The sequence below is a fragment of the Bactrocera dorsalis genome, chromosome 2 (genome assembly GCF_023373825.1).
Source record: "Bactrocera dorsalis isolate Fly_Bdor chromosome 2, ASM2337382v1, whole genome shotgun sequence".
Lineage (NCBI taxonomy): Eukaryota > Metazoa > Arthropoda > Insecta > Diptera > Tephritidae > Bactrocera > Bactrocera dorsalis.
The window spans coordinates 62,665,690-62,690,745 of NC_064304.1; the positions used below are offsets into that span (position 1 = coordinate 62,665,690).

At 35.8% G+C, this 25,056-nt stretch overlaps 1 protein-coding gene across 2 annotated transcripts; it reads right to left on the reverse strand.

The window, feature by feature from the left end:
• Positions 1 to 18,021: 18,021 nt before the first annotated feature.
• On the reverse strand, positions 18,022 to 24,827 carry LOC125776705 (uncharacterized). Of its 2 annotated transcripts, XR_007421907.1 has the most exons (4): positions 22,963 to 24,827; positions 19,523 to 21,485; positions 19,288 to 19,445; positions 18,022 to 19,235 (listed from the first exon to the last, which is right to left on the reverse strand). XR_007421907.1 is itself a non-coding variant. In XM_049450244.1 (3 exons), the coding sequence occupies exons 1-3, from the start codon at positions 19,953 to 19,955 to the stop codon at positions 19,062 to 19,064; spliced, it is 765 nt and encodes a 254-aa protein (XP_049306201.1). In that variant the 5' UTR covers positions 19,956 to 22,911; the 3' UTR covers positions 18,022 to 19,061. The 2 variants fall into 2 exon arrangements, 1 of the variants encoding a protein (XP_049306201.1); XM_049450244.1 differs by lacking the exon at positions 22,963 to 24,827 and having other exon boundaries at positions 19,523 to 22,911.
• Between the last annotated feature and the right edge of the window lie 229 nt (positions 24,828 to 25,056).

Here is a 25,056-nt window from a genome sequence, read left to right on the forward strand (position 1 = left end):
ATTCATATCAATTAATATGATTGCATGTAAACGTATAAAAATATAAGCGAAAGGACATCATACATATGTACGTCTGTAATAGCAACGTACATATATTTCTGAGCATAATTTTTATTGAATGCTCAGCTCTGTTCACGCGCCACTGTTAAAATTTCTCCTTCTTAGCTAGGTGTGGTGAAACACGGTCATCGCATTTTATTAGCTTTTGACAGTTCACACGCTTGTCCGTTGTTGGACCTTCTCTATAAATATGCGTTCTCTGCATGCTACGCACATGACACATTTAATATCAGGGGACACGAAAATAGCAGAATTGAGCATTTTCAGTGTTAAATGAGGAAAATTATACTATTTCCGATGTTAAGGAATGTGGCATCATAAATATGCGAATCTGTAGCATATTTATAATGCGGAAACGACTCTGCATATATGTATAATATATCTCAGAGAACGTACATTTGTAGAAAAGGTTCATGCAGAGAAGTGAAAGCATAGAGAAGGTGCAAATTGAATTCTGTATATACTTAGATATGTAAAACGACTGAATTCATGCGAGAATAAATAAGGGGCCAACCATAAATTACGTCACACGAATTTAACGACTTTTTAACCCCTCCCCCCTCCTTGTCACAAGTTGTCACATTTTTAACTTAATATGAAGAAAAATATAGGCCACAAATGCTACACGATCTTTTAAATAAGTATGACTCGGCAGATGGGATGATGCTTGGAGATTTAATAATATCTGTAGTAATAATGGAGCAAACTTAACGTTGTTGTCATTACTCTCTGTGACTCCATAACCTTCTGATGTCTGCTTAATTAACACAGGTGGTGGTAAAATCCCTTCTTTTAATAATTTCCAAAGACTACAACGGAGGATGGGGTCATGTGTAGAAGTTCACGCAATTGAGGAAAGTTCTCTGATCGCCATTCACTTGGGATTGGCCAGAAACGATTCTTTTACATATGGCTCAAGCAGCTCACGACTTCCGGTCTTTGGCCAAGTATCCTCTGGGTAGCCTAAGAACATCCATCTTAAGGCGAGCTAAAGTGAGAAGGCGAAACATCCCCTACATAGGGTTGTGCGCTAGGTTTGGGACCCGCCACGTAAAAAAAAAACACCCAATGAAAACTTCGGCTATAATCGCGTAAGCGGTGTCTACGCCAATTAAGAAGAAGAAGACAACGTCTTACACCACAACATGCAATAGTTTCACATTTAACTATTTGTAAAAAATATTGCGACTCACGTACATGATTAGCTCACCAAGTAGCATTATTTTTCAACATCATAGTCTGTTCAATATCCAGTCCAGTAACAGTTGGTGCAGCACATTCAGCTGGCGACTGGAAAATTATCAATGACTAACTTGCTCCAAATGGCAGCCAACACGCCTGCACTTTCGAAGTTTCGTTTTTCTAGATCTAAGTCAGTAGTTCGATTACTTGAAGCATGATGTGACCCAAAATCATCATAATTTAAAAGTACACCAGTAAGTTCAACTCTGTTAAATGCACTCCTTCCTGGGGCATTTGTAGCTATATAAATTGCATCTAAATGAAAATATTTAAAGTAAAGCTGAAACTATAACACAATGTCACTTCTTAATTTTACTCCCCCCCCCCCCCCCCTCGTGAGTTATAGCGTCGCAAACATGGAGCAAAATAAAGAGAAAATACGATCAAGAGCTGGGCATGAGTCAGGAAACCTTTATAAGCCATTTGAAGAATCTCAGAGTCACTAAGAAGCTCGATGTATCGGTGCCACACGAATTGATTCAATAAAAATACCGCAAGACTTTTTTGACAACCCAATATATGTACATATAAGTATATATGTACATATGAACATGCAGATTAATGCGCGCACATGTAATATATTGATAAGTGATGAAATCATGATTTGAATTTCTGAACGCGCACATGCGTATACATACATTCATATATATAAGCATGTGCAGAGACATAAGATTAATATGATAGAAGATGTATGAAGATGTATGTACATTAGGGTGGCCCTTAGTTGTATGGAGGAAAAAAAAAGTTTCTGGATTCTCGATCGCACCCCCTAGAAATATGCGAATAGCCCAAAAACTAGTGTATACAAAGTTTTGGGTCAATCAAAAAAGGTTTAGAGGTTGCGCAAGGAGCTTGAAATTCTGAAAAATTAAGAATTTTTGCCATTTTTATGTCTCAGACTTTCATATTTCAAAGCCACACTATCCCGTACTGGTTTTCCATACCTTAATAAGATCTGCATTTTATTATCTTTCTAAAATTACCACAATCTTAAAAATCGGTCGATTGATGATAGAGTTACAGAAATACAAATATGAAAGTAAATTAAATGTGTTGCACGTGCATTCTCAAGCGTCACATGCTCGTGATATACGTTATAACGGTTCTAATGTCATTAAAATTTATATTCTGTATTGCTAAAAGCTAGTGTGCTAACGTAGTCGCAAAAGTGAGTACAGAGAAATCGTGGCGTGTAGACAATTTAATTTGCAAAATATTATAATAATGAGTGAATATAATTTTCGGTCGAAAATTTACTTAATTGGAACGTCAAGCTTTCAAATTCTTGGTGCAAAGCTACCATCATGTAAACAAGTGTTATCAGTTTTTTTCATAATCATAACATAGTGAAATTATCAATTCGTAAGAGTGCTAGATTGACTATAAAAGAAGTGTCAGTATTTTGGGAAAAAGCAAGAATTCCAATTAGAGATGAAAAACACTGCATTGACAAGTTGGAAATATGCATAGAGAATGGCAAGCTATTGGAAAAAGTAAAAATCGGTCTAGTGAAATTGACACCGACAAAAAGTTTTTGATAAATCAACGAAAAAACGGGCGACCAGGATGTTTTGGTGTTGTTGATACCAAAACTGCCCAGAAAGAGAAAAGAAAGGCAGCGATTTTAGAAGAACAAATGAGAAGAAAGATACGAGTGGTAGAAAATATGGAAAACGAAATTGAGGCAATTAACACAGAAGGTATGTATTTGAATGAAACTGTAATTTGAATTGGGTGACATTTATGTATTTGTAGCCGGAGAATTGTCTTCAGACAGTGATGATGTGCATACAAGTTTGGAAAGTGGGATAGAAGAAGATTCTCATCCATCATGCTCCACTTCCATCAAAAATCGAGGAACGAAGTACAGTTGCGAGCATTGAAATAGTAGTGCCTATTGGCCAAGAGAGTTTTGCTTTAAATTTTGTTTATTTTATGATATTGCCTTCGATCATTATTTTAGTTATATTCTCTGAAGTATAACGGTCCTGTTATTCACAAAAATAAGTGTGCAACACTTACCGTTATTTTTTTAGATCCAATTTTATTGGGATATCTGTTTTTATGAGCGAGCAATAGAATAGTAGTGAACGGTGAGCTGATTACAAACAGATCATTTTTACTAAAAAAAATTTAATTTTATCACACAAAAAGTAAGTTTCCCAATTTTTTTTATATATTATTCAATGCAAAAAGCAAAACAAATATGACTTTGTCCCTTTTATTGGGCCGGGGGAAGCCCTGTAGTGAAGAAAAACGTTGTGGCTTAACACACGATTCGCAATGCAATTATTTATAAATAAAATACGAAAAAAGCGGCGCAAGACGGATTCTTTCTGAGAATTTTACACGAATAGTTGTAAGATGTGCCAAGACTCGACCTAGAATGTCAGCTATGGAGATTCGGAATGAACTTAACCTGGCCTGCGGTGTTCATACAGTGAGAAGACTTCTACATGAACATAATTTATATGTCCGCAGTCCTCGAAAAGTACCGTTATTAAAAAAAAAATCATGTAGCAAGACGTTTTAAATTCGCCAAAGAACACCTGAATTGGCCGATTGAGAAATGGCGTAGCATCTTGTGGACAGACGTGTCGAAAGTTGTTCTATACGGCGGTAAAGGGTCCTGTCAGTGTCTAAGACGCTTCCCTAATACAGAGTACGACCCCAGATTCTGCACAAAAACTTTGAAGCATGGCGGTTTGAATACCATGGTTTGGGTTGTTTATATTACAGGCCAAATTTTTTTGTGTAGTCCCAATTTATAAGATTACTGGCATAATATCCGATACTTATAGTGGATATAATGCAGCATATTTTTATGATACTATTTGCTGAAGAAGACATTCCGCTGAAAAGGATATTTCAGCAGGATAATGGTCCGAAGCACACCAGTAGGGTGGCAAAATAGTGGTTTCGGGTCAATGTAGTTAAGGTCATGGATAGGCCAGCTCAATCCCCTGGCCTCAATCCTATTGAAAACCGTTGGGCAGATGTCAAAGAAGCCGTGTGGAAGGATAAACACAAAAACAACAACGAATTGTGGACCGTAGTGCAGCAATCATGGCAGAGCATACCACAGAAAAGATGCCACAGTCTCGTAGATTCTCTGAAGAAGCGATGTATTGCTGTTATCAAAAATCATGGCCGTGCTACCAAGTACTAAGATCTCCTATAGACGAAACTTGCAAAAATCCTTCAGTATTTAAAAAAAAAAAAATTTAGTACTTTACTACTATTTTACTGCTCCCCAAAATTTTCATACATAAATACATCTTTGTAAATAAACATGTCTTGTACATATTCAAATCTAAATATTTTTAGTGGTAAACATAGCCTGGTAAATATGATCCACTTTCGCATTTCAATGGATGTTAAAATTGTTTGGCATGTTACATAACTCACAGATATGTAAAGCTCTAACACCCACTACTATTTCAATGCTCGCAGCTGTACGTCTTCACCGAAAGAGTCGTATCTGCCCTAGATAAATGCAAAATTAGTGATCGTTCAGCAATGCATATTGTCACTGCCGTTGCTGAAGCACTAGGACAGTGGTTCCCAAACTTATTTTGTCTACCGCCCACTTTGAGAATAAATATTTTTTTAGCGCCCCCCTTTTTTCACCTATTTAAAAACCACTATAACTTCGAATTAATTATTGTGACCTATATATGTATATTAACGTAGAATTCTAAACGAAACTTTTACTATAACCAGCAACTTGAAACCTGAGCGCAGTAGGTAACATACAACGGCGCTTAGGTCTCAAGTTAACTCTTACGGGCTCCACCTGCGAATAAGAATGATTATTGAAACACAACTTTATAGTATTAAAAAAAATTATTAAAAATAAAACTAAAATAATCGATCCATTATAAAAACTAATGTGAAGGATGAATCTGATGCTGTTTAATAAGTTGGTTAATATCAGGTTCCAATTTACTCAAGAACAGTCGCAAGTCGCCACGTTCGGTAACAAGCAAACGATTTCTATTTTTAGTAAGCAGTGTTGTCACAGCACTAAATCCGCGTTCACACAAATATGACGATGGGAAAACCACAAATGAATATAAAATAAATATTACATTATTTATATAGGAATACTTAAGCACAATTATTATATAGTAGTCCAAAAATATGACTTCTTATTTTTCCTAGAAATACATTTTAAAAAAAAGGATCTTTCTCCTTTTCGTATTATCTAATTTTTCCCAGAAATACATTTGTGAAAAAAGGACCTTTCTCCTTTTCGTATTATCTTATTTTCCCCAGAACTACATTTGTAAGAAAGGATAAAGATCCTTTTTTATTTTCCACATAAAAGATTTAAGGAGTTCAAAAGCTCAAAGCATGCGCTACATCAGCTCGAACCTACCTACCCTACACCTTTGCGCAAATGATTATATTATGATAGCAAATGCCCACATACAGATTTGGCAATGGCAATAACAATACGTTTGACAGTTAGTATTCTATAAATTCTATCCTGTAGAAATGCCCCGTTATGAAATGGAGCCACCGATGGACATGATTTTCATTTTTTCTATATTCAATAAAATAGGAGAGATATACGCCCCCATTTTCTTTCTGGGTCTCTTACCGCCACCCTTGACACCTGCAGCGCCCACAAGGGGGCGTTATCGTCCACTTTGGGAAACACTGCACTAGGACATAATACAAATGAACTCATAATAAACCGTACGTCATTGCAGCGCCAAAGGCATTTAAATCGGTTAAAAAAATCAGAAAACAACAAAGAAAACCTCAAGGTAAGTCGTGTACGGATTAGATCATTGAATCGCGGTATTCGGGTAATAAAACTCTCAAACAAATTTTCTTACATATGTATATCCCTTGAAATTTTTTATTTAAAAAAATATACATTACATCTATATTGCACTTGAATGAACAAATTTTGAATGGTACATTTTTTTAAATAGATACACTGTGGCACTTTGCATTGGGATGGAAAACTCCTTCCGGAAATAACAGGTCGAGAAAAGGTGGAACGACTTCCAGTTGTTGTTACTGACAGGAATGGCGAACACTTAATAGTGGCTCCAAAACTATATGCTGCAACGGACTCAGAAATAGCTGATACGCTGTACGAACTGATATTTGAATGGGACTTGAAGGATCATTTTGTGGCCTGTTGTTTTGATACGACATCGACTAACACGGGCGTAATAAAAGGAGCTGCAACGTTGTTAGAAAAAAAACTTGAGCGAAAGCTTTTGTATCTTCCTTGTCGGCATCATATACATATATGAAATATTGCTGAGAGGGGTTTTCGAGTCTTATTTTCCCGTAAATACAAGTAAAGACGTCCAATTGTTTCGCCGGTTTCAAGAGAATTGGGAAAATATTGATAAAAACAATTTTAAAGACATAAGAAATAATCTTATATTTTTTATTATAACAAGTTAAATTACCTTTCGCACATAACAAATGAAGTAGGGTAGACTAAATTTAAGAAAATGTAAAAATTCGTAATTTTTCAGGATTTCAAGCTCTTTGCGCAACCTCTAAATCTTTTTTTATTGACCTAAAACTTTGTATATACTAGTTTTTTGGCTATTCTCACATTTCAAGGGGGTGCGATCGAGAATCAGAATACTTTGGAAAATAAGGGCCACCCTAATGTACATACATATATGTATGTATGTATGGATATTGTTGTGATAAATTTAATTTCTATTAGTAAGAAATGTAATACAAAAATATTTATTAACATAGTATATCATGTAAAATTCAAATAAAATTATTAAATATGCAAGTCCAAATTGACTATAAATAGGAAATAAACGAATCTGTAGGCGTACATTTCTTTACATTGAAATAAGCATTACATTTCTCATTTAACACCGAAAATGCTCAATTCTGTTTTTTTCGAGTCCTCTGCTGCAAACTCTGGTGAAACACGTGTAAAATTTGTCTGTGGTGAAACTCCCTCATCTCTGTCGAGTACCACTGTGAAAAGTTACGATATCTAAACCGGAACCTTCTCAATGATAAACGTTATAGCAGAGAACGTACATTTATAGAGAAGGTCCAACCACAGAACTTTAAACATAGAGAAGGTGCAGGTTCGACAGCGAACATTTGTTAGATTTAAAGTAAGGAATTTCCGCATTTGTTAAAATTGTAGTAAGGAATTCGCCTCACAACTACAGAATTCACGCTGTGAAATTTAACATTGTTTACAGTTCTCTCAACCAGTGAATTTGAATAGAAATAATATATGTATGTACGGCATATGATGCCATATGCCATATACATAAATGAAGAGACTTAAATATTGTATATGTATGCATGCTCCTTATGATACTCCCAACAACAGCATTGTGATACAAGAATGATAGAGAAAGAGACTACGCAATGCGCATGTTTGCTTTCTGTCAGCTGTTTTTGCTGACGTCACGATTGACTTGTCGTTTTTCGCCCGCGCTTTTAAATTGTGTTTTCAATTCTGGTTTTGAATTTGATTGTGACGTTGTGAATTTTTTAAAATGCGTTGCTCTGTGTTCGGTTGTGCCAATAACAATAGTAAAAATAGTGCCACGAAGTGGAGATTTTTCCATTTCCATTTCCCTAAGGATAAAACTTTATTAAAACTTTATTAAAAAAATGGGTTCATTTTTGTCGTCGAACGGACGAAATCAACATTAAAAATGCGTGCATATGTGAAGTGCACTTCGCGCAGAAAGGAATTTGCAGTTTGAAATGGATAATAATAGCATATTTATTAAAATTTTTTTACTTTTATAAACCAAACACTTGTAGGTTTATGTTCGCGGAATCCAACCAAGTTGCTACCTAGCGCTTTTCCCACATTAACCACAGCTCCTGCAGAGTCTAATGAACGGCAGAAAAGGATGGAGTCTCGTTCCAGAAAAGAGTTGTTGAATACACTCTTGAAAGATGCTGCCGCTGCTGACATAGTTCAAGCCGACGAGGTTGGAGAGGCACCTCAAAACGCAGAGGTCGTCATCGATGAGAAAGATGAAAAAATACTGCATTTGGAAGCAGAAATGTAAGTCCTAATTGATATCGATGAGGTATAATTTACTTACATAAGTATGTGTATTTCTTATTCTTTTTAGACAAAGACTGAATAATGTTGTTAGCACTTTGAATAAGTGCAACAACGAGCAGTTGGCAGAAATTAAACGCCTTAAGATTTCAATTAAGACTGCGGAATTTCACCGGAGTAATTTGGAGCAAAAACTTAGTTGCATTTTCACCATCGGCCAGGTAAGTGCCTCCATTCTAAGATGTATGTTACAAGATATACTAAAGATCCTTACATGTAGATTGAAAAATTAAGAGATGGAAACAAAAGGCGAAACTGGAAAGAAGAAGACATTGCTAAGTCGATCACACTGTACTCAACGAGTCCGAAAGCGTATAAACTCTTGAGAAGAAACAACTTTCCTCTACCAGGTGTGCGCACTCTCCAATGGTGATCCAAAAAAATTGATGTTGCTTCAGGTGTGATAGAGCCAGTAATGAAATTGTTGACGGCACCAACTGAGCTAACACAGGCGCAAAAAGTTAGTGTACTCAGTTTTGATGAGATGAAAATACGAAGGACTTATTGCTACAACAAATCAACAGACTCCACATTGCCTCCTGTTAACTACGTTCAGGTGACAATGATAAGAGGTAACTCCACTCGTTAATTTACATGAAATAAATTTATTTCTACAATATTTTGTGTTTTTTTTTTAGGTTTGATAAGTAAATGGAAACAGCCTGTATTCTACGAATACGACTGCAAAATGACAAAAGAGATATTGTTCGAAATTTTGTCAAACGTGAAGAAATGCGGATACAGTGTTGTTGCTATTGTAAGCGATTTGGGTGGAGCAAATAGAGCGTTATATAGTGATCTAGAGATAAATGTGCAAAAGCCTTGGTACATTCATTGAACAATTAAAAAATTACTATAAAATAATTTTAATTATGTTAGTTTTTTTTTCTTTTTTAGGTTCTCACACAACGGAGACAGGATTGTGGTTTTTACTGATGTCCCCCACCTAATAAAACTTCAAAGAAATCATTTTATTGATAATGGCTTCACTATTAATGGAACAGTTGTCAGAAAGGATATAATTCTGAAGCTACTTTCACTTACATCCAATGAGCTTTCCATCACCCATAAAATTTCGCAAAAACATTTGAGTGTAACAGGAGCGGAGAGACAGAAGGTTAAACTAGCCACAAAATTGTTTTCCCACACAATTGCTCAAGCTATAACTCGAGCGGCTAGTTTGGGCTTACTAAGCGACGAGAATTGGGAAGAATGTTATCGGCTTTTTAAAATTGTAAGTAGAATGTAAAATATTAAATGTTCATATTTAATAAATATTTATTTTGTAGACAAATGACTGGTTCGACATAATGAATGTCAGGGTGCCCAAAGATGGAGTGAGGGAACGCTTGCACGCCTATGGTTTGGCTTTGAACACCCAAAATAATATTTTGGATCAGATGACGGAGTTGATGTCCTCAATGAGGGTAATTGGCAAAACTGGATTGCTTCCATTTCAAAAAGCTCTTGTAGTATAACACTTTAGCTGTATATTTAATAAGTTCTTTACTTTAACCTTTGATTTTACTTTTGATTTACAGGTATACTCCAAAGCAATAATGCTTTGAAATTGCTGCTGGATGATTTACGCCAGCAGTACAAAATCGACTACGTTTTAACCTACCGCCTAAACCAGGACGTTTTGGAGAATTTCTTCGGAATAATAAGGTCAAAGGGCGGCCTTCACGACCACCCTGACAGACAGGAGTTTAAGTATAGACTGCGTTCGTATATACTTGGTCACAACGAAGGAGCAATAACAGAAGCAGGAAACGTAGAAATTTGATAATACCCCGGATTTAGAGGGGAATTATCTATCTCTTACCGGTAATTATCAAAATACTTAAAAGTACATAGTATTATAATCTTAAATTAAAGACACAATCTTTATATATATAAATCTTCTGACCGTGTGTTTGCCTTGGAATTGCTCCTAAACGGATGGACCGATTTTGATGAAATTTTGTGTGTACGTTCAAGGAGATTCGGGAATGGTTTATATTTACAATTTGGTCCACTGGAAAATGTTTTTTAAATTATTTTTTCATTTTTAATCAATTTTTAAATTTGGAATGTTTGACCGATGGATGGCGCTACCATCGCAGTATCCAATATTCAAACCTTAAATTGGCATAAACATGTATTAAACAAAACGATGCCAAAGAAAAAGGCGACATCTGTGGATCAAGTTTTTATCACATCGCTTAATATCTATAAAAGAAAGTGATGTTAGTTACTACGCTTATAACTAGAGAACGCCTGGACCGATTTCGGTGATTACCACCAATTCGGATAGGTCTCCTCCCAAACAAGGAGAATACTTTTTTTTTTTAGGGTAATTCCAAAAAGTATCTTTTTTCCATAAACATTTTTTTTCAATTTTTGTTTGTTTTGTTTTTCAATATTTTGATTTGTAAATTATTTGAATAGTTCAATTTCGGTGGCTTGCTTTTTCATTCCGGCTATTCAAAAGAAAAATTATTCAGTAAAAACTTTACGTGCGTTTCACACAAAGAGGTCAATTGCAGATTGAAATTTGTTACGAAGCCACGAAGAGGTCGCCCTAATATCGGTCCATCAAAGTATGGCAGCCAAAGGCAAGGCAAGGCAAGAAGTACTCCCAGGATGCGGTGACATACGTGCGGAATTATGGATCGCGGTCAATAAGCAAGCGATCGTCACGATGTCACAGCACGACTTTTCAAACAACAGTTACGATGTTTCATGGAGTTTATCTTGGAGTAGGGTAGGTACATATATGTGGTACTGTTAGATGCTAAATGTACTCTGTTGAGTGGCAAAAGAGAGGTTTGTCGCACGTACATATTCTTTGGATGGTGGATGGTTGTCACACCAGATCAAATTGATGAACTCATTTCTGCGGAAATTAATGATGCAGAGAAAGATCCAGTATTATATGAAGTGATGAAAACCAACATGGTTCATGGACCTTGCGGACACCACAATCACACTTCGGTTTGTATGCCTGACAATAAATGCGCGAAACATTATCCATGTGCTTTTCTGAAACACAAGCTGGAAATGATGGATATCCACTCTATCGGCGTAAATATCGAAGTTAACAACACATCAAAGTTGACAACACATGGGTCGTACCATATTCGCCACTATTGTCTAATTCATATTCAAAAGTCATGTGAATGTTGCGTATTGCAGTTGGGTGTAATCGATAAAATACGTTTGTAAAAACGTCACCATAGGAAGCAACATGGCGGTTATTGGTTTTAAACGACACGGTCGATACGTGAACTGAAATAAAGTGCTTTGTAGGATATTTCTTTTGAAATTCATGAACGTTTTCCGACTGTTGTGCGTCTCGAAGTTAATTTGGGGAATGACCAAAGAGTCTATTTCAACCCAGAGAATACAGTACAGTCAACAGAAACACCACCAGCAACAAAATTAACATTAGCGAGTTTTTTTTCAACTTCCGTCAGTGATCCGTTTGCGAGAACATTGCCCTATTCGAAATACGTTGATATTATACATGGGATGCATCATCGAAGAAATTGTTACGCAGGAAGCAGGGTCATCCAGTAGATGGACATCCAGGTGTGTTCCCAACTAATGCATTAGAATGAACTTACACAATCCACCCGAAAAACGAATGCCACTGAAGTTCACACACATTTCCCGATGATCAGCCTTCAAATCCGCGTTATGGGATACGACCAAAAATTACATTGCCGAAGACATTTTACATTGCATACGCTAACAATTGGAAATGGGTCAATACTGATTGATACTTCCCATGGTCTGATATCAATCCCATATGCCGTTTATCAATTCACGAAAGATGGACTCATCACGAATGTTTATACGAACATTGGCCAAACTGTCGTAAGTACGATTCCTTGAGTGTACGAGCAATCTTAGCTGCCACAAATACCTATGTTGTTGACTTAAACTGGAAAATTCAAAGTCAAATTCCAGGAGACTTGCAATCATACAAATCGATCGATCGTCTGACAATAAAGACGACACCGTGAATTACCAGTGGAATTTGTAAATTCTTTGGAGAGGCCTGGTATGCCACCGCATCATCGCAATCTGATTGTGATGCACCTATCAAATATAAGGGAGAGAATGCTTGATTCTATGGATTTCTTTTGAGTTCTAACGATTTGCCAATTCGGTTCAAAAGTATTCCGTTTCCAGTGAAAATTGAATTTAAAATGACGATCAACAGAATAGTCGCATAGTGGGTGGCATACATTTGGAAATGCTATGTTTTTCACACGGCCAGATATACGTGGCGTGCTCAAGAGTTGGAAAACCATCTTCTCTGTACATTTACGCACTGAAACAGAAACAAAAAAATTTTTTTTATCAAGCTGCGTTACATTGAAGAAAAATGTAGACAAATAGCAAATAAATGATTATCAATAAGATATGAATTTTTGTCTTTTCATTTCAAAACACATAATTTCGCGCAGGACAACGGCTGCGGGGTCAGCTAGTTTTAGTATAAAATTGTAATGTATAAAATTAACTAAACATGTATTCCATTTATTTATACGCATATACATATGTATGTTTATTATATTTTTGCAGGTAATATTTTGCAGCGTGTGTCAGTTGATGGAGCACATGAGAGCCTTACAAGCAATATTTGACGAAGTTAATAGCAGCGAATTGTATATTTGTACAAATTATATTAAGAACCACTTAGATTTAAGTAATTCTGTAAATTGTAGCACTAAGGTAAAAGAACTGTTTTTTAGAGCTAGGATGTATTTCAGAATTCGTTCCTTAAACAAAAATATAATTCAAAATATGTACAGCAAAAAAAGAAAATTAAACAAGACAATAAATTGAGACATGAAAAAATTAAATATAAAACTTTCAGACTTTTTATTTGCATTAATGTATATGTAGGTATGTAAATGCCAATTAAAAATATTTGGTTCTTTTATTAAAATTCCATTTTATTGATATTAACTTTTGATGATATTTACATGTTTGCACGCCTGCAATACAAAATTGCTTCTTGTTGCTAAGAAAAACAAACAAAATAAAATCAGCTGATAGCACGTTGGTCAATCGTGACGTAGATGCGCAGAACGAAGCAAAATTGAACTCGCCTTTGCGCAATCTTTGTCTCTGTGATTTGTGATTGTGATATTATATTTTCATGCTTCAATTTTTGCTTTCGCTATGTATGCAAATATGTACACATGTATGCTTTTGCGTTTTGCCGTCGGCATTTCCATATTGGCATGTAAAAATAATTATGATATGAGTATAATTTTGTATGAATGCATGCATAGTAATACGAGTATTTATAGTAATTTTGCAAAAGTAAACAATTAAAAATAATAAGATAAAAACAAACAATCGAATAAAAATCAGTGCTCACAAATTATTATTTATAAACATATGCAAATAGTGCACGAAATCTATATATATAAAAGAAAGTGACGTTAGTTACTACGCTTATAACTGGAGATCGCCTTGACCGATTTCGGTGATTACCACCAATCCGGGCAGGTCTCCGCCCAAACAAGGAGAATACTTAAGAAAATTATGGAAAATTTTCCGAAAAAAAATTATGAAGAAAATAAATTTTCAAATACGATTTTAAAAAGGAAATAAAAACGAATATGATTTTAAATGCTGTATTGCCAGTAGATGGCGTTGTGTGCATCAACTTTTGACAGCTGCATGCATATGCACAGTTGGAAACCCACGCAAGATGCAATGACATATGGGACTTGAGTTTAGTAACATAAATATCGGCATTTTCTTAAGCTTTTATCGGCTTTCGTTAGTTATTGTAATTCAATTTGATTTAATACATTATCTATCTTTATATATATAAATCTTCTGACCGTGTGTTTGCCTTGGAATTGCTCCTAAACGGATGGACCGATTTTGATGAAATTTTGTGTGTACGTTCAAGGAGATTCGGGAATGGTTTATATTTACAATTTGGTCCACTGGAAAATGTTTTTTAAATTATTTTTTCATTTTTAATCAATTTTTAAATTTGGAATGTTTGACCGATGGATGGCGCTACCATCGCAGTATCCAATATTCAAACCTTAAATTGGCGTAAACATGTATTAAACAAAACGATGCCAAAGAAAAAGGCGACATCTGTGGATCAAGTTTTTATCACATCGCTTAATATCTATAAAAGAAAGTGATGTTAGTTACTACGCTTATAACTAGAGAACGCCTGGACCGATTTCGGTGATTACCACCAATTCGGATAGGTCTCCTCCCAAACAAGGAGAATACTTTTTTTTTTAGGGTAATTCCAAAAAGTATCTTTTTTCCATAAACATTTTTTTTCAATTTTTGTTTGTTTTGTTTTTCAATATTTTGATTTGTAAATTATTTGAATAGTTCAATTTCGGTGGCTTGCTTTTTTATTCCGGCTATTCAAAAGAAAAATTATTCAGTAAAAACTTTACGTGCGTTTCACACAAAGAGGTCAATTGCAGATTGAAATTTGTTACGAAGCCACGAAGAGGTCGCCCTAATATCGGTTCATCAAAGTATGGCAGCCAAAGGCAAGGCAAGGCAAGAAGTACTCCCAGGATGCGGTGACATACGTGCGGAATTATGGATCGCGGTCAATAAGCAAGCGATCGTCACGATGTCACAGCACGACTTTTCAAACAACAGTTACGATGTTTCATGGAGTTTATCTTGGAGTAGGGTAGGTACATATATGTGGTACTGTTAGATGCTAAATGTACTCTGTTGAGTGGCAAAAGAGAGGTTTGTCGCAAGTACATATTCTTTGGATGGTGGATGGTTGTCACACCAGATCAAATTGATGAACTCATTTCTGCGGAAATTAATGATGCAGAGAAAGATCCAGTATTATATGAAGTGATGAAAACCAACATGGTTCATGGACCTTGCGGACACCACAATCACACTTCGGTTTGTATGCCTGACAATAAATGCGCGAAACATTACCCATGTGCTTTTCTGAAACACAAGCTGGAAATGATGGATATCCACTCTATCGGCGTAAATATCGAAGTTAACAACACATCAAAGTTGACAACACATGGGTCGTACCATATTCGCCACTATTGTCTAATTCACATTCAAAAGTCATGTGAATGTTGCGTATTGCAGTTTGGTGTAATCGATAAAATACGTTTGTAAATACGTCACCATAGGAAGCAACATGGCGGTTATTGGTTTCAAACGACACGGTCGATACGTGAACTGAAATAAAGTGCTTTGTAGGATATTTCTTTTGAAATTCATGAACGTTTTCCGACTGTTGTGCGTCTCGAAGTTAATTTGGGGAATGACCAAAGAGTCTATTTCAACCCAGAGAATACAGTACAGTCAACAGAAACACCACCAGCAACAAAATTAACATTAGCGAGTTTTTTCTCAACTTCCGTCAGTGACCCGTTTGCGAGAACATTGCCCTATTCGAAATACGTTGATATTATACATGGGATGCATCATCGAAGAAATTGTTACGCAGGAAGCAGGGTCATCCAGTAGATGGACATCCAGGTGTGTTCTCAACTAATGCATTAGAATGAACTTACACAATCCACCCGAAAAACGAATGCCACTGAAGTTCACACACATTTCGCGATGATCAGCCTTCAAATCCGCGTTATGGGATACGACCAAAAATTACATTGCCGAAGACATTTTACATTGCATACGCTAAGAATTGGAAATGGGTCAATACTGATTGATACTTCCCATGGTCTGATATCAATCCCATATGCCGTTTATCAATTCACGAAAGATGGACTCATCACGAATGTTTATATGAACATTGGCCAAACTGTCGTAAGTACGATTCCTTGAGTGTACGAGCAATTTTAGCTGCCACAAATACCTATGTTGTTGACTTAAACTGGAAAATTCAAAGTCAAATTCCAGGAGACTTGCAATCATACAAATCGATCGATCGTCTGACAATGAAGACGACACCGTGAATTACCAGTGGAATTTGTAAATTCTTTGGAGAGGCCTGGTATGCCACCGCATCATCGCAATCTGATTGTGATGCACCTATCAAATATAAGGGACAGAATGCTTGATTCTATGGATTTCTTTTGAGTTCTAACGATTTGCCAATTCGGTTCAAAAGTATTCCGTTTCCAGTGAAAATTGAATTTAAAATGACGATCAACAGAATAGTCGCATAGTGGGTGGCATACATTTGGAAATGCTATGTTTTTCACACGGCCAGATATACGTGGCGTGCTCAAGAGTTGGAAAACCATCTTCTCTGTACATTTACGCACTGAAACAGAAACAAAAAAAATTTTTTTATCAAGCTGCGTTACATTGAAGAAAAATGTAGACAAATAGCAAATAAATGATTATCAATAAGATATGAATTTTTGTCTTTTCATTTCAAAACACATAATTTCGCGCAGGACAACGGCTGCGGGGTCAGCTAGTATACATATATGTATAAAACAAAGACGGGTTTGTTCGAACACTTATAACTCGAGATCTGCTGAACCAATTTTCATGGTTATTGATTCGTTGGATTTGTCTCCACCCCGAATGGCAGAATACATATTAAAAACAATGAAAACTCAATAAAATTGGATAATTCCAAATAGTAACTTTTTTCCATACAATTTTTGTTTTTCAATATTTTGATTTGTAAATTATTTGAATAGTTTAATTTAGGTCGCTTGCTTTTATATTCAAAAGAAAAATTATTGAAAATTATTCAGAGAAAGCTTTACGTGTATTTCACACAAAGAGGTCAATTGCAGTTTGAAATTTGTTACGAAGCCACGAAGAGGTCGCCCAGGATGCTATGACATACATGCGGAATTATGGATCGCGGTCAATCAGCAAGCGATCATCGCAGCACGACTTTTCAAACACCAGTTGCGATGTTTGATTGACTTTATCTTGAAGTAACGTATATATGGTGCTGTTGGATGCTAGATGTACTCTGTTGAGTGGCAAAATAGAGGTTTTCGGCACGCACACATTCTTCTTTGGATGGTGGATGATGGTTACACCAGATCAAATTGATGAAATCATTTCTCCGAAAATTCCTGATACACAGAAAGATCCAATATGGTTCATGGACCTTGCGGACACTACAATCCCTTTTTGGTTTGTATGTCTGACAATAAATGCACGAAACAGTAGTGGGTCTCATGCATAAAACGTGAGCTTTTGCTCTGACTCGATTTTTTGAGTAAAAGGTGCTTGTCGTATGCATAATAAAATTTGATGTATTTGCTTTTACTCACTACTCAGGTTTGATCTCGTCATGCTCAGTTCGAACTATGTTCGAACTAAGTTCGATGAGCTTGTGCTCACTTTCATATGCATAAAAACAAGCTTTTGCTCTTTTTTGTGAGCTCTTGCTCAAACTTTGTTGAGGCTGCCTATAGTTGACTCGCGTACACTAAAAAGGAATCATGGCTGAATATTTTGTGCCACAAAGAAATCCAAAAGTTTATCAACAGCGTAAAACAAGTTTAGCAAGTGAGGATAAAAAATTATACATGTTTATATTCTTATTTTTATTATTTTTTTTTATATAATTAATAATAAAATGAAAATACATAGGTTGGTGATAGTAGCATCTGCTGGTTGGCTAATTATTTGTTTGAGGAGTCTGAAGAAGCACGTGGTGGTGCCCTCAGCAACATTGATGAAATTCGACTATATTTAAGATTTTGTGCAGATCCTGGATTCCAAAATGGTATAGCCACAGATATTGGTGTCCATCAATCAACTGTGTCGCGAATTATTGCGGAAGTTGCGAAACTTATATCTTCTAAAGCAAGCGAGTGGATAAAATTCCCGAAAGATGGAGATGCAATAAAAGATGCTCAAAGGAAATGGCAAGCAAATTATTTCTTTCCATTTGCAATTGGAGCTATTGATTGCACTCACATAAAAATAAAAAAACCCAAAAGTCAAAGCGACGAATATATTTGCAGAAAAGGCTTCCACTCTATAAATGTGCAGGCCACTTGCGATGCAAAAGAACTATTTACTAGCGTTGACTTATCCTGGCCTGGATCAGTTCACGATTCACGCATCCTACGAAACAGCGAGGTATGTAGGATAATGCAAAGTGTAACAAACGATGCATTACTTCTCGGGGATGAGGGCTATGGGATATGTCCATGGCTAATGACACCATTCCGGAACCCAACAACTGAATGAGAAAAAAATTCAACAAAGTGTTTACAAAGGAACGTGTCATTATAGAGCGGTGTTTTGGGCAATTGAAGCAAAGATTTTCGATACTTCAATACAAAATTCGTGTATCGACAGAGCTGGCGCCTCACGTAATAGCTAGTTGTTTCATTTTACATAACATAGCTAAATTTTTAAAAGACGATTACATTCCAATCAACGACGATTACAACAATAATGATGTATGGCGATTAGGAAATTATATCGAACAACAAACGACAAGACTTTCAGAAGCTGGAAAAAACAAAAGGCGGATGATCGCAAATTTATTATCAAATTAAAATAAATGAATGTTTTTTTTTTTTGGTTTATAAAAACAATTAACATTAATAAAATTTACTTTTTTATACAAAAACAAAATAAATGTAATTCACTATTTAACGAATAAAAATAATAATAAAATATGTACATATTTACAAAAATATAATATTAATTAATTATATATTAATAATTGTAATCATTCACGGAACTCCAACCCTCTTTCCACAAGTTTTTCTTGCAAAATCTGTAATTTTGCGGAAAGAACTTTGTTTTGCTTTAACAAAACAAGCCTCTGCAGCTTTTGAAAATTTAACTCCCTTGTCTCATCAGTCTCATAACGACTCAAAATTGCTGTTGACTTTTTGTAAACCTTCAAAATAAACAACATATAGCAAAATGTAAAATAAAATAAAAAAATTTACAGTTTGATCGTCGCTATCAGTGCAACGGAGCTTTCTTTGCTGTTTTGCTGCTGATGTTACTGTTGTTTTTGTTTCTGATGTTGTTGTTGCTGATGTCTCTTCTAATGTATTGACAGACAGCGTACAGTTGTCGCCATTGCTTCCAAGAAAGAGATGGACTGTAAAAAAATAAACGAAGAGCGAAATCAACAACAAAATTGGAATAAACAAATAAATTTGATAACGGTGCACTTACCAGGAAGTTTGTTTGTTGAGGGATTAGAATCAGAAAAAAGCAATGAGGATAATTCTGCTTCCCAGGTTTTTAAAATAATCTTTTTATTGCCTGTTTTATTTATGTCTATTTTACTTTTAACCCGACATTTCATGTTTGCTATTTTTTTTATAATGTTTTTCTCCGACAGTTCCATTCCAAATTTTTGCCAAATTTCTTTCACACATATTTCTATTGCTTGTTTTTTTTTCCTTTTTATGCTTGGTAACTGACTTTTTTCTAGTAAATATTTATTTTCTTTTATTTTGTCTACCAAAAAATTTGAAATATCGTCAATTTCCATTTTATTATTATTTTTTAGCTCTACTTCAAATTCACTTCCACTTGACGACAAGTTTGCGCGTAGAGGTTTGATCTCCGTTTGCTCAAGTAATTGTAATTGGTTTGAACTCATTTTTATGCATACGAAATTGAGTAAGAGCTGTTGCTGTTTGATCGAACTCAACTTACGAGCAATTGCTCACTTGACTCAACTCAGCGCTTTTACTCGTTTTTATGCATGAGGCCCAGTATCCACGTGCTTTTCTTTTGGAAACATAAACTGGAAATGATGGATATCAACTCTATCGGCGTCGCTCACCAGATAACAGAACATTCAGCATTCAACTTAGAAGAGTGAATATCGAAGTTGACAACACATGGATCGTACTATATTCACCATTATTGTCTGATTCATATTCAAAACTCATATCAGTGTTTAGTATTGCAGTTTGGTGAAATCGATAAAATACGTTTGTAAGTACGTCACCAAAGGAAGCAACATGGCGATTATTGGTCTTGAACGATACGGTCGATACGTGAACTGCAATAAAGCGCTTTGTAGGATATTTACTTTTGCAATTCATGAACATTTTCCGACTGTTGTGCGTCTCGCAGTTAATTTGGAGAATGGGCAAAAGGTGTATTTCAACCCAGAGAATACAGTATAGCCAGTGGAAACATCGCCAGCAATAAAATTAACATTGTCAAGCTTTTTCTCAACTTTCGTCAGTGATCCGTTTGTGAGAACATTGCTCTATTCGGAAATACCTTGATATTATACATAGAATGCATCGTCGCAGAAATAGTTACGCAGAAAGCAAGGCCAACCAGTAGATTGACAACCAGGTGTCTAATGCATTAGGACGAATTTACACAATCCATCCGAAAAACGACGATTGTTTCTACCTTCGGGTGCTATTGATTAATGTACGCAGTTCAACTATATTTGAGTCATTGCTTACTGTGAATGGTTCGATGTGTGCAAGAATTGGAGAAGTAAGCCAGCAATTACATTTGCTGGAACACGTTAATCACTGGAATGAAAATGAAGTTCGCATACTTTTCGATATAAACATCGACATTCCCAAAGACATTTTACATCGTCTTCGCTAAAAATTGGAAATGGTACAATTTCGGTTGATACTTCCGGTGGCTCGATATCAATTAACGAAAGATGAACTCATCACAAATGTTCGGACAATGGCTAAATTATCGTAACTACGATTCCTTAAGTGCACGCGCAATGTTAGCTGCCCAAAATACCGATGTTGTTCACTTAAACTGGAAGATTCAAAGTCAAATTCCGGGAGACTTACGCTCATACAAATCGTTCGATCGTCTTGACAATGAAGACGACGCCGTGAATTATCCAGTGGTATTTCTAAATTCTTTGGACAGGCTTGGTATGCCACCGCATCATTTGCGTCTCAAAGTAGGATCCGTCGTTATTTTGTTTTGCAACCTTCATGCGCCGAATACAAGGGGGAGAATGCTTGATTCTAAGAATTCCTTTAAGTTCTAACGATTTTCCATTTCAGTTCAAACGTATTCCGGCATAAATGAGGAAATGCTACGTTTTTCACACGGCCGTGGCGTGCTCACGAGTTGGAAAACAATCTTTTCTGTACACCGGAACAGAAACCAAAAAACGTTGTTTATAAAGCTGCGTTACATTGAAAAAAAAAAAATGAAATGATAAATTTAACTTTCTTTTCATTGCAAAATACATAATTTCACGCAGGACAACGGCTGCGGGGTCAGCTAGTAAATAGATAAAAACAAAACACAAAAAAAATAAAAACAATACTAAGTGCTTCACAGCCTCAGCAGCAAGGCCGTAGGCATTCCTTAAATGCCTACTTCAGCTTTGTCGACCCAACAACAATAACAACTACGGGCAATAAAAAAGGTAACGGCGATGATGAGTCATCGCGGCGATCAGCAGAAAAGGGAACGCAGCAAAGAACGCAGTCAGCAAAAGCAGCAGAAAGCAACAATCGGGCAACAACAAATGCGCTGACAGCAACCAGTCTGCGCACAGGCAACGAAGAAAATCACAACGCAAGGTGAGAACGTAATAAAAAAGGCCCGTCTGTATAAAAAGGCATTGAACGCTACGTCAATATAAAAAGGAAATTAAGTCCTTCAAAGGCAGCGGTCAATCCTAAAAAATTTCAAGGCGGCACACCTAACAAAAATAAAACGGAAGTTTTAAATGGCAACAGATTTGCCATACTAAGCCATGGTTCAGACGACGATGCGAAGGGTACCACCACAGTCGTTAATGCCAAACCACCTCCAATATATTTGCGCGAACGTAGCAGTAATACTCTTGTTGCAAAATTAAGTGAAATTGTTGGCACTAACAATTTTCATGTAGTGCCTTTGAAAAAAGGCAATATAGACGAAACAAAAATTCGGTCGTACACTGAAAAAAGCTTCATGGAAATAGTTAAATTTTTGTCAAATAAAAACAAAAATTATTATTCGTATCAACTGATGAGCTCTAATCAAGGGTATAGAGTCCGCCGTAGACTCTAATGAAGTCAAAGAAGCATTGGAAAAATGCGGTTTTGGAATTAAAACAGTTGTAAATATATTTAATAGAAACAAAGTACCACAGCCAATGTTTAAAATTTAATTGTTGCCGAACTCAAATCAACTTAAAAAAATGAAACACATCCAATATATAATTTGAAATATTTGCTGCATCGTAGAGTAACTGTGGAGGAACCACATAAAAGAAACTGTCCGGTAAAATGTACTAACTGCCAATAATATGGGCACACTAAATCATACTGCACTCTACGCAGTATTTGTGTGGTAAGTGGTGATTTACATCCCACTTCTAAATGCAAATGTATATAAAGATTTGAAATCGATGTTGTCACAGGGCATTCAAGCACGTCGTAACCAAATGTTACAAACACCCCGTAATGAAATTATAGCAACCTTAGAAAAAAGGTCTAATCCTATTACTTCTAACAATAGTAATATGCAAGGAAGCTATGCAAATGTGATGAAAGGCACACTTAGGCAGTGTATGACACAATTTATGTCTACCATGCAAAACATGATCTAAGACTTAATAAAATCACAAATCAAATACTACAAAATTTATTAAGCAAAAATGAGCTTACTAAATATCTGTATATGGAATTCTAACGGTGTAACCAACATAAATTAGAGATAATCAGATTTCTGTCTGAATAGAATATAGATATTGTTAAATGAGACGCGTTTGATTCGATATTAAAATAGTACTCAGCTCTGGTTGCCCAAAGCTCCTTTATTTATAGCATTCCTTATCCTAATTCATGTATGCACCACATGCTGAGTGCATACACACATCTTAACACTAATCTACTGTACATACCGAAGTATGTACACATATCTTAAACATAAGTGTTCTCAACGGCAAACACAATTGTTTCTTGCCTATTGTTAGTTTAGGATCATTTGCGATCTCAAGGGCAGACAGAATTGTTTTTTAGCTATTATTCGTTTAGGATCATTTGCGGTCTCAAGGGCAAACGATCCTTTACATTGCATACATTAAATACTAAGGTCACTAATCAATATACCCGAAATGAACATTTATTGCATTGTTGATAGAAATGGGTATTTGTAAATAGATATCTACGTTTAAGACTAGATTCGTATACGCTGGCGATAATGAACATAAATATTTGAACTATGACAATTGTATCTTTACAAAAATATCTTCTTTACAATTGTAGCCGTTAGGAACTGTTCAGAAATCTGAACATACTGCCCACGTTGAAGTGTTTACACTTCAAAATAAATCAAGTAATTATAAATTTTGGGCATGTTAATTACATTTTTAATTACAAGATTGGCGGATCGAACTCGTAATAATTTTTCTAATATAAGTTATTTTTTATTGAATACATTTTAAATTTTTAATATAATTTTCATTTGCTAATATTAATAACTAATTTTGTAAGATATACCGTCGTAGCGGAAATGAGTGCCTTAGTGCCTTGCTGAATTACAGATGCGTTGTAGGACTAGTTTACGATGACTTCACAGCAATTAATAGGATTAGGTTGTCAGTATTTATGCCTTAATGCATCATGTGATGCCATTCTAAGTCCAAGTGTTTCGAATTTAATCACGGTACTTTTCAGGTCGTATGCTCAATTTCTCCAAGTCTAAACTGGTGATCTTTTCACAAAGTATTTTCAGCAATACGTTGTAACGGGTGATTTTTTTGAGGTTAGGATTTTCATGCATTAGTATTTGACAGATCACGTGGGATTTCAGACATGGTGTCAAAGAGAAAGATGCTCAGTATGCTTTGACATTTCATCATGAATAGAATTACTAACGAGCAACGCTTGCAAATCATTGAATTTTATTACCAAAATCAGTGTTCGGTTCGAACTGTGTTTGTTCGACAAATTTTGTTCAGCGATGAGGCTCATTTCTGGTTGAATGGCTACGTAAATAAGCAAAATTGCCGCATTTGGGGTGAAGAGCAACCAGAAGCCGTTCAAGAACTGCCCATGCATCCCGAAAAATGCACTGTTTGGTGTGGTTTGTACGCTGGTGGAATCATTGGACCGTATTTTTTCAAAGATGCTGTTGGACGCAACGTTACGGTGAATGGCGATCGCTATCGTTCGATGCTAACAAACTTTTTGTTGCCAAAAATGGAAGAACTGAACTTGGTTGACATGTGGTTTCAACAAGATGGCGCTACATGCCACACAGCTCGCGATTCTATGGCCATTTTGAGGGAAAACTTCGGACAACAATTCATCTCAAGAAATGGACCCGTAAGTTGGCCACCAAGATCATGCGATTTAACGCCTTTAGACTATTTTTTGTGGGGCTACGTCAAGTCTAAAGTCTACAGAAATAAGCCAGCAACTATTCCAGCTTTGGAAGACAACATTTCCGAAGAAATTCGGGCTATTCCGGCCGAAATGCTCGAAAAAGTTGCCCAAAATTGGACTTTCCGAATGGACCACCTAAGACGCAGCCGCGGTCAACATTTAAATGAAATTATCTTCAAAAAGTAAATGTCATGAACCAATCTAACGTTTCAAATAAAGAACCGATGAGATTTTGCAAATTTTATGCGTTTTTTTTTAAAAAAAGTTATCAAGCTCTTAAAAAATCACCCTTTATTTGTCAGCCTTGATCTCTGATGGTTTGAATATCTCAAGCTGGGATGACCGTGCGCGAAGCCCAAATTTACCAGACGT

Excerpts from the sequence above, each read along its gene's own strand:
- LOC125776705 (XM_049450244.1), bottom strand. The coding sequence starts at position 19,955 with ATGAGTTCAAACCAATTACAATTACTTGAGCAAACGGAGATCAAACCT. Across the intron at positions 19,446-19,522 it reads CTCAACAAACAAACTTCCTG|TCCATCTCTTTCTTGGAAGC; the intron begins GTAAGTGCACCG and ends ATTTTTTTACAG. Across the intron at positions 19,236-19,287 it reads CTGATAGCGACGATCAAACT|GTTTACAAAAAGTCAACAGC; the intron begins GTAAATTTTTTT and ends TTTATTTTGAAG.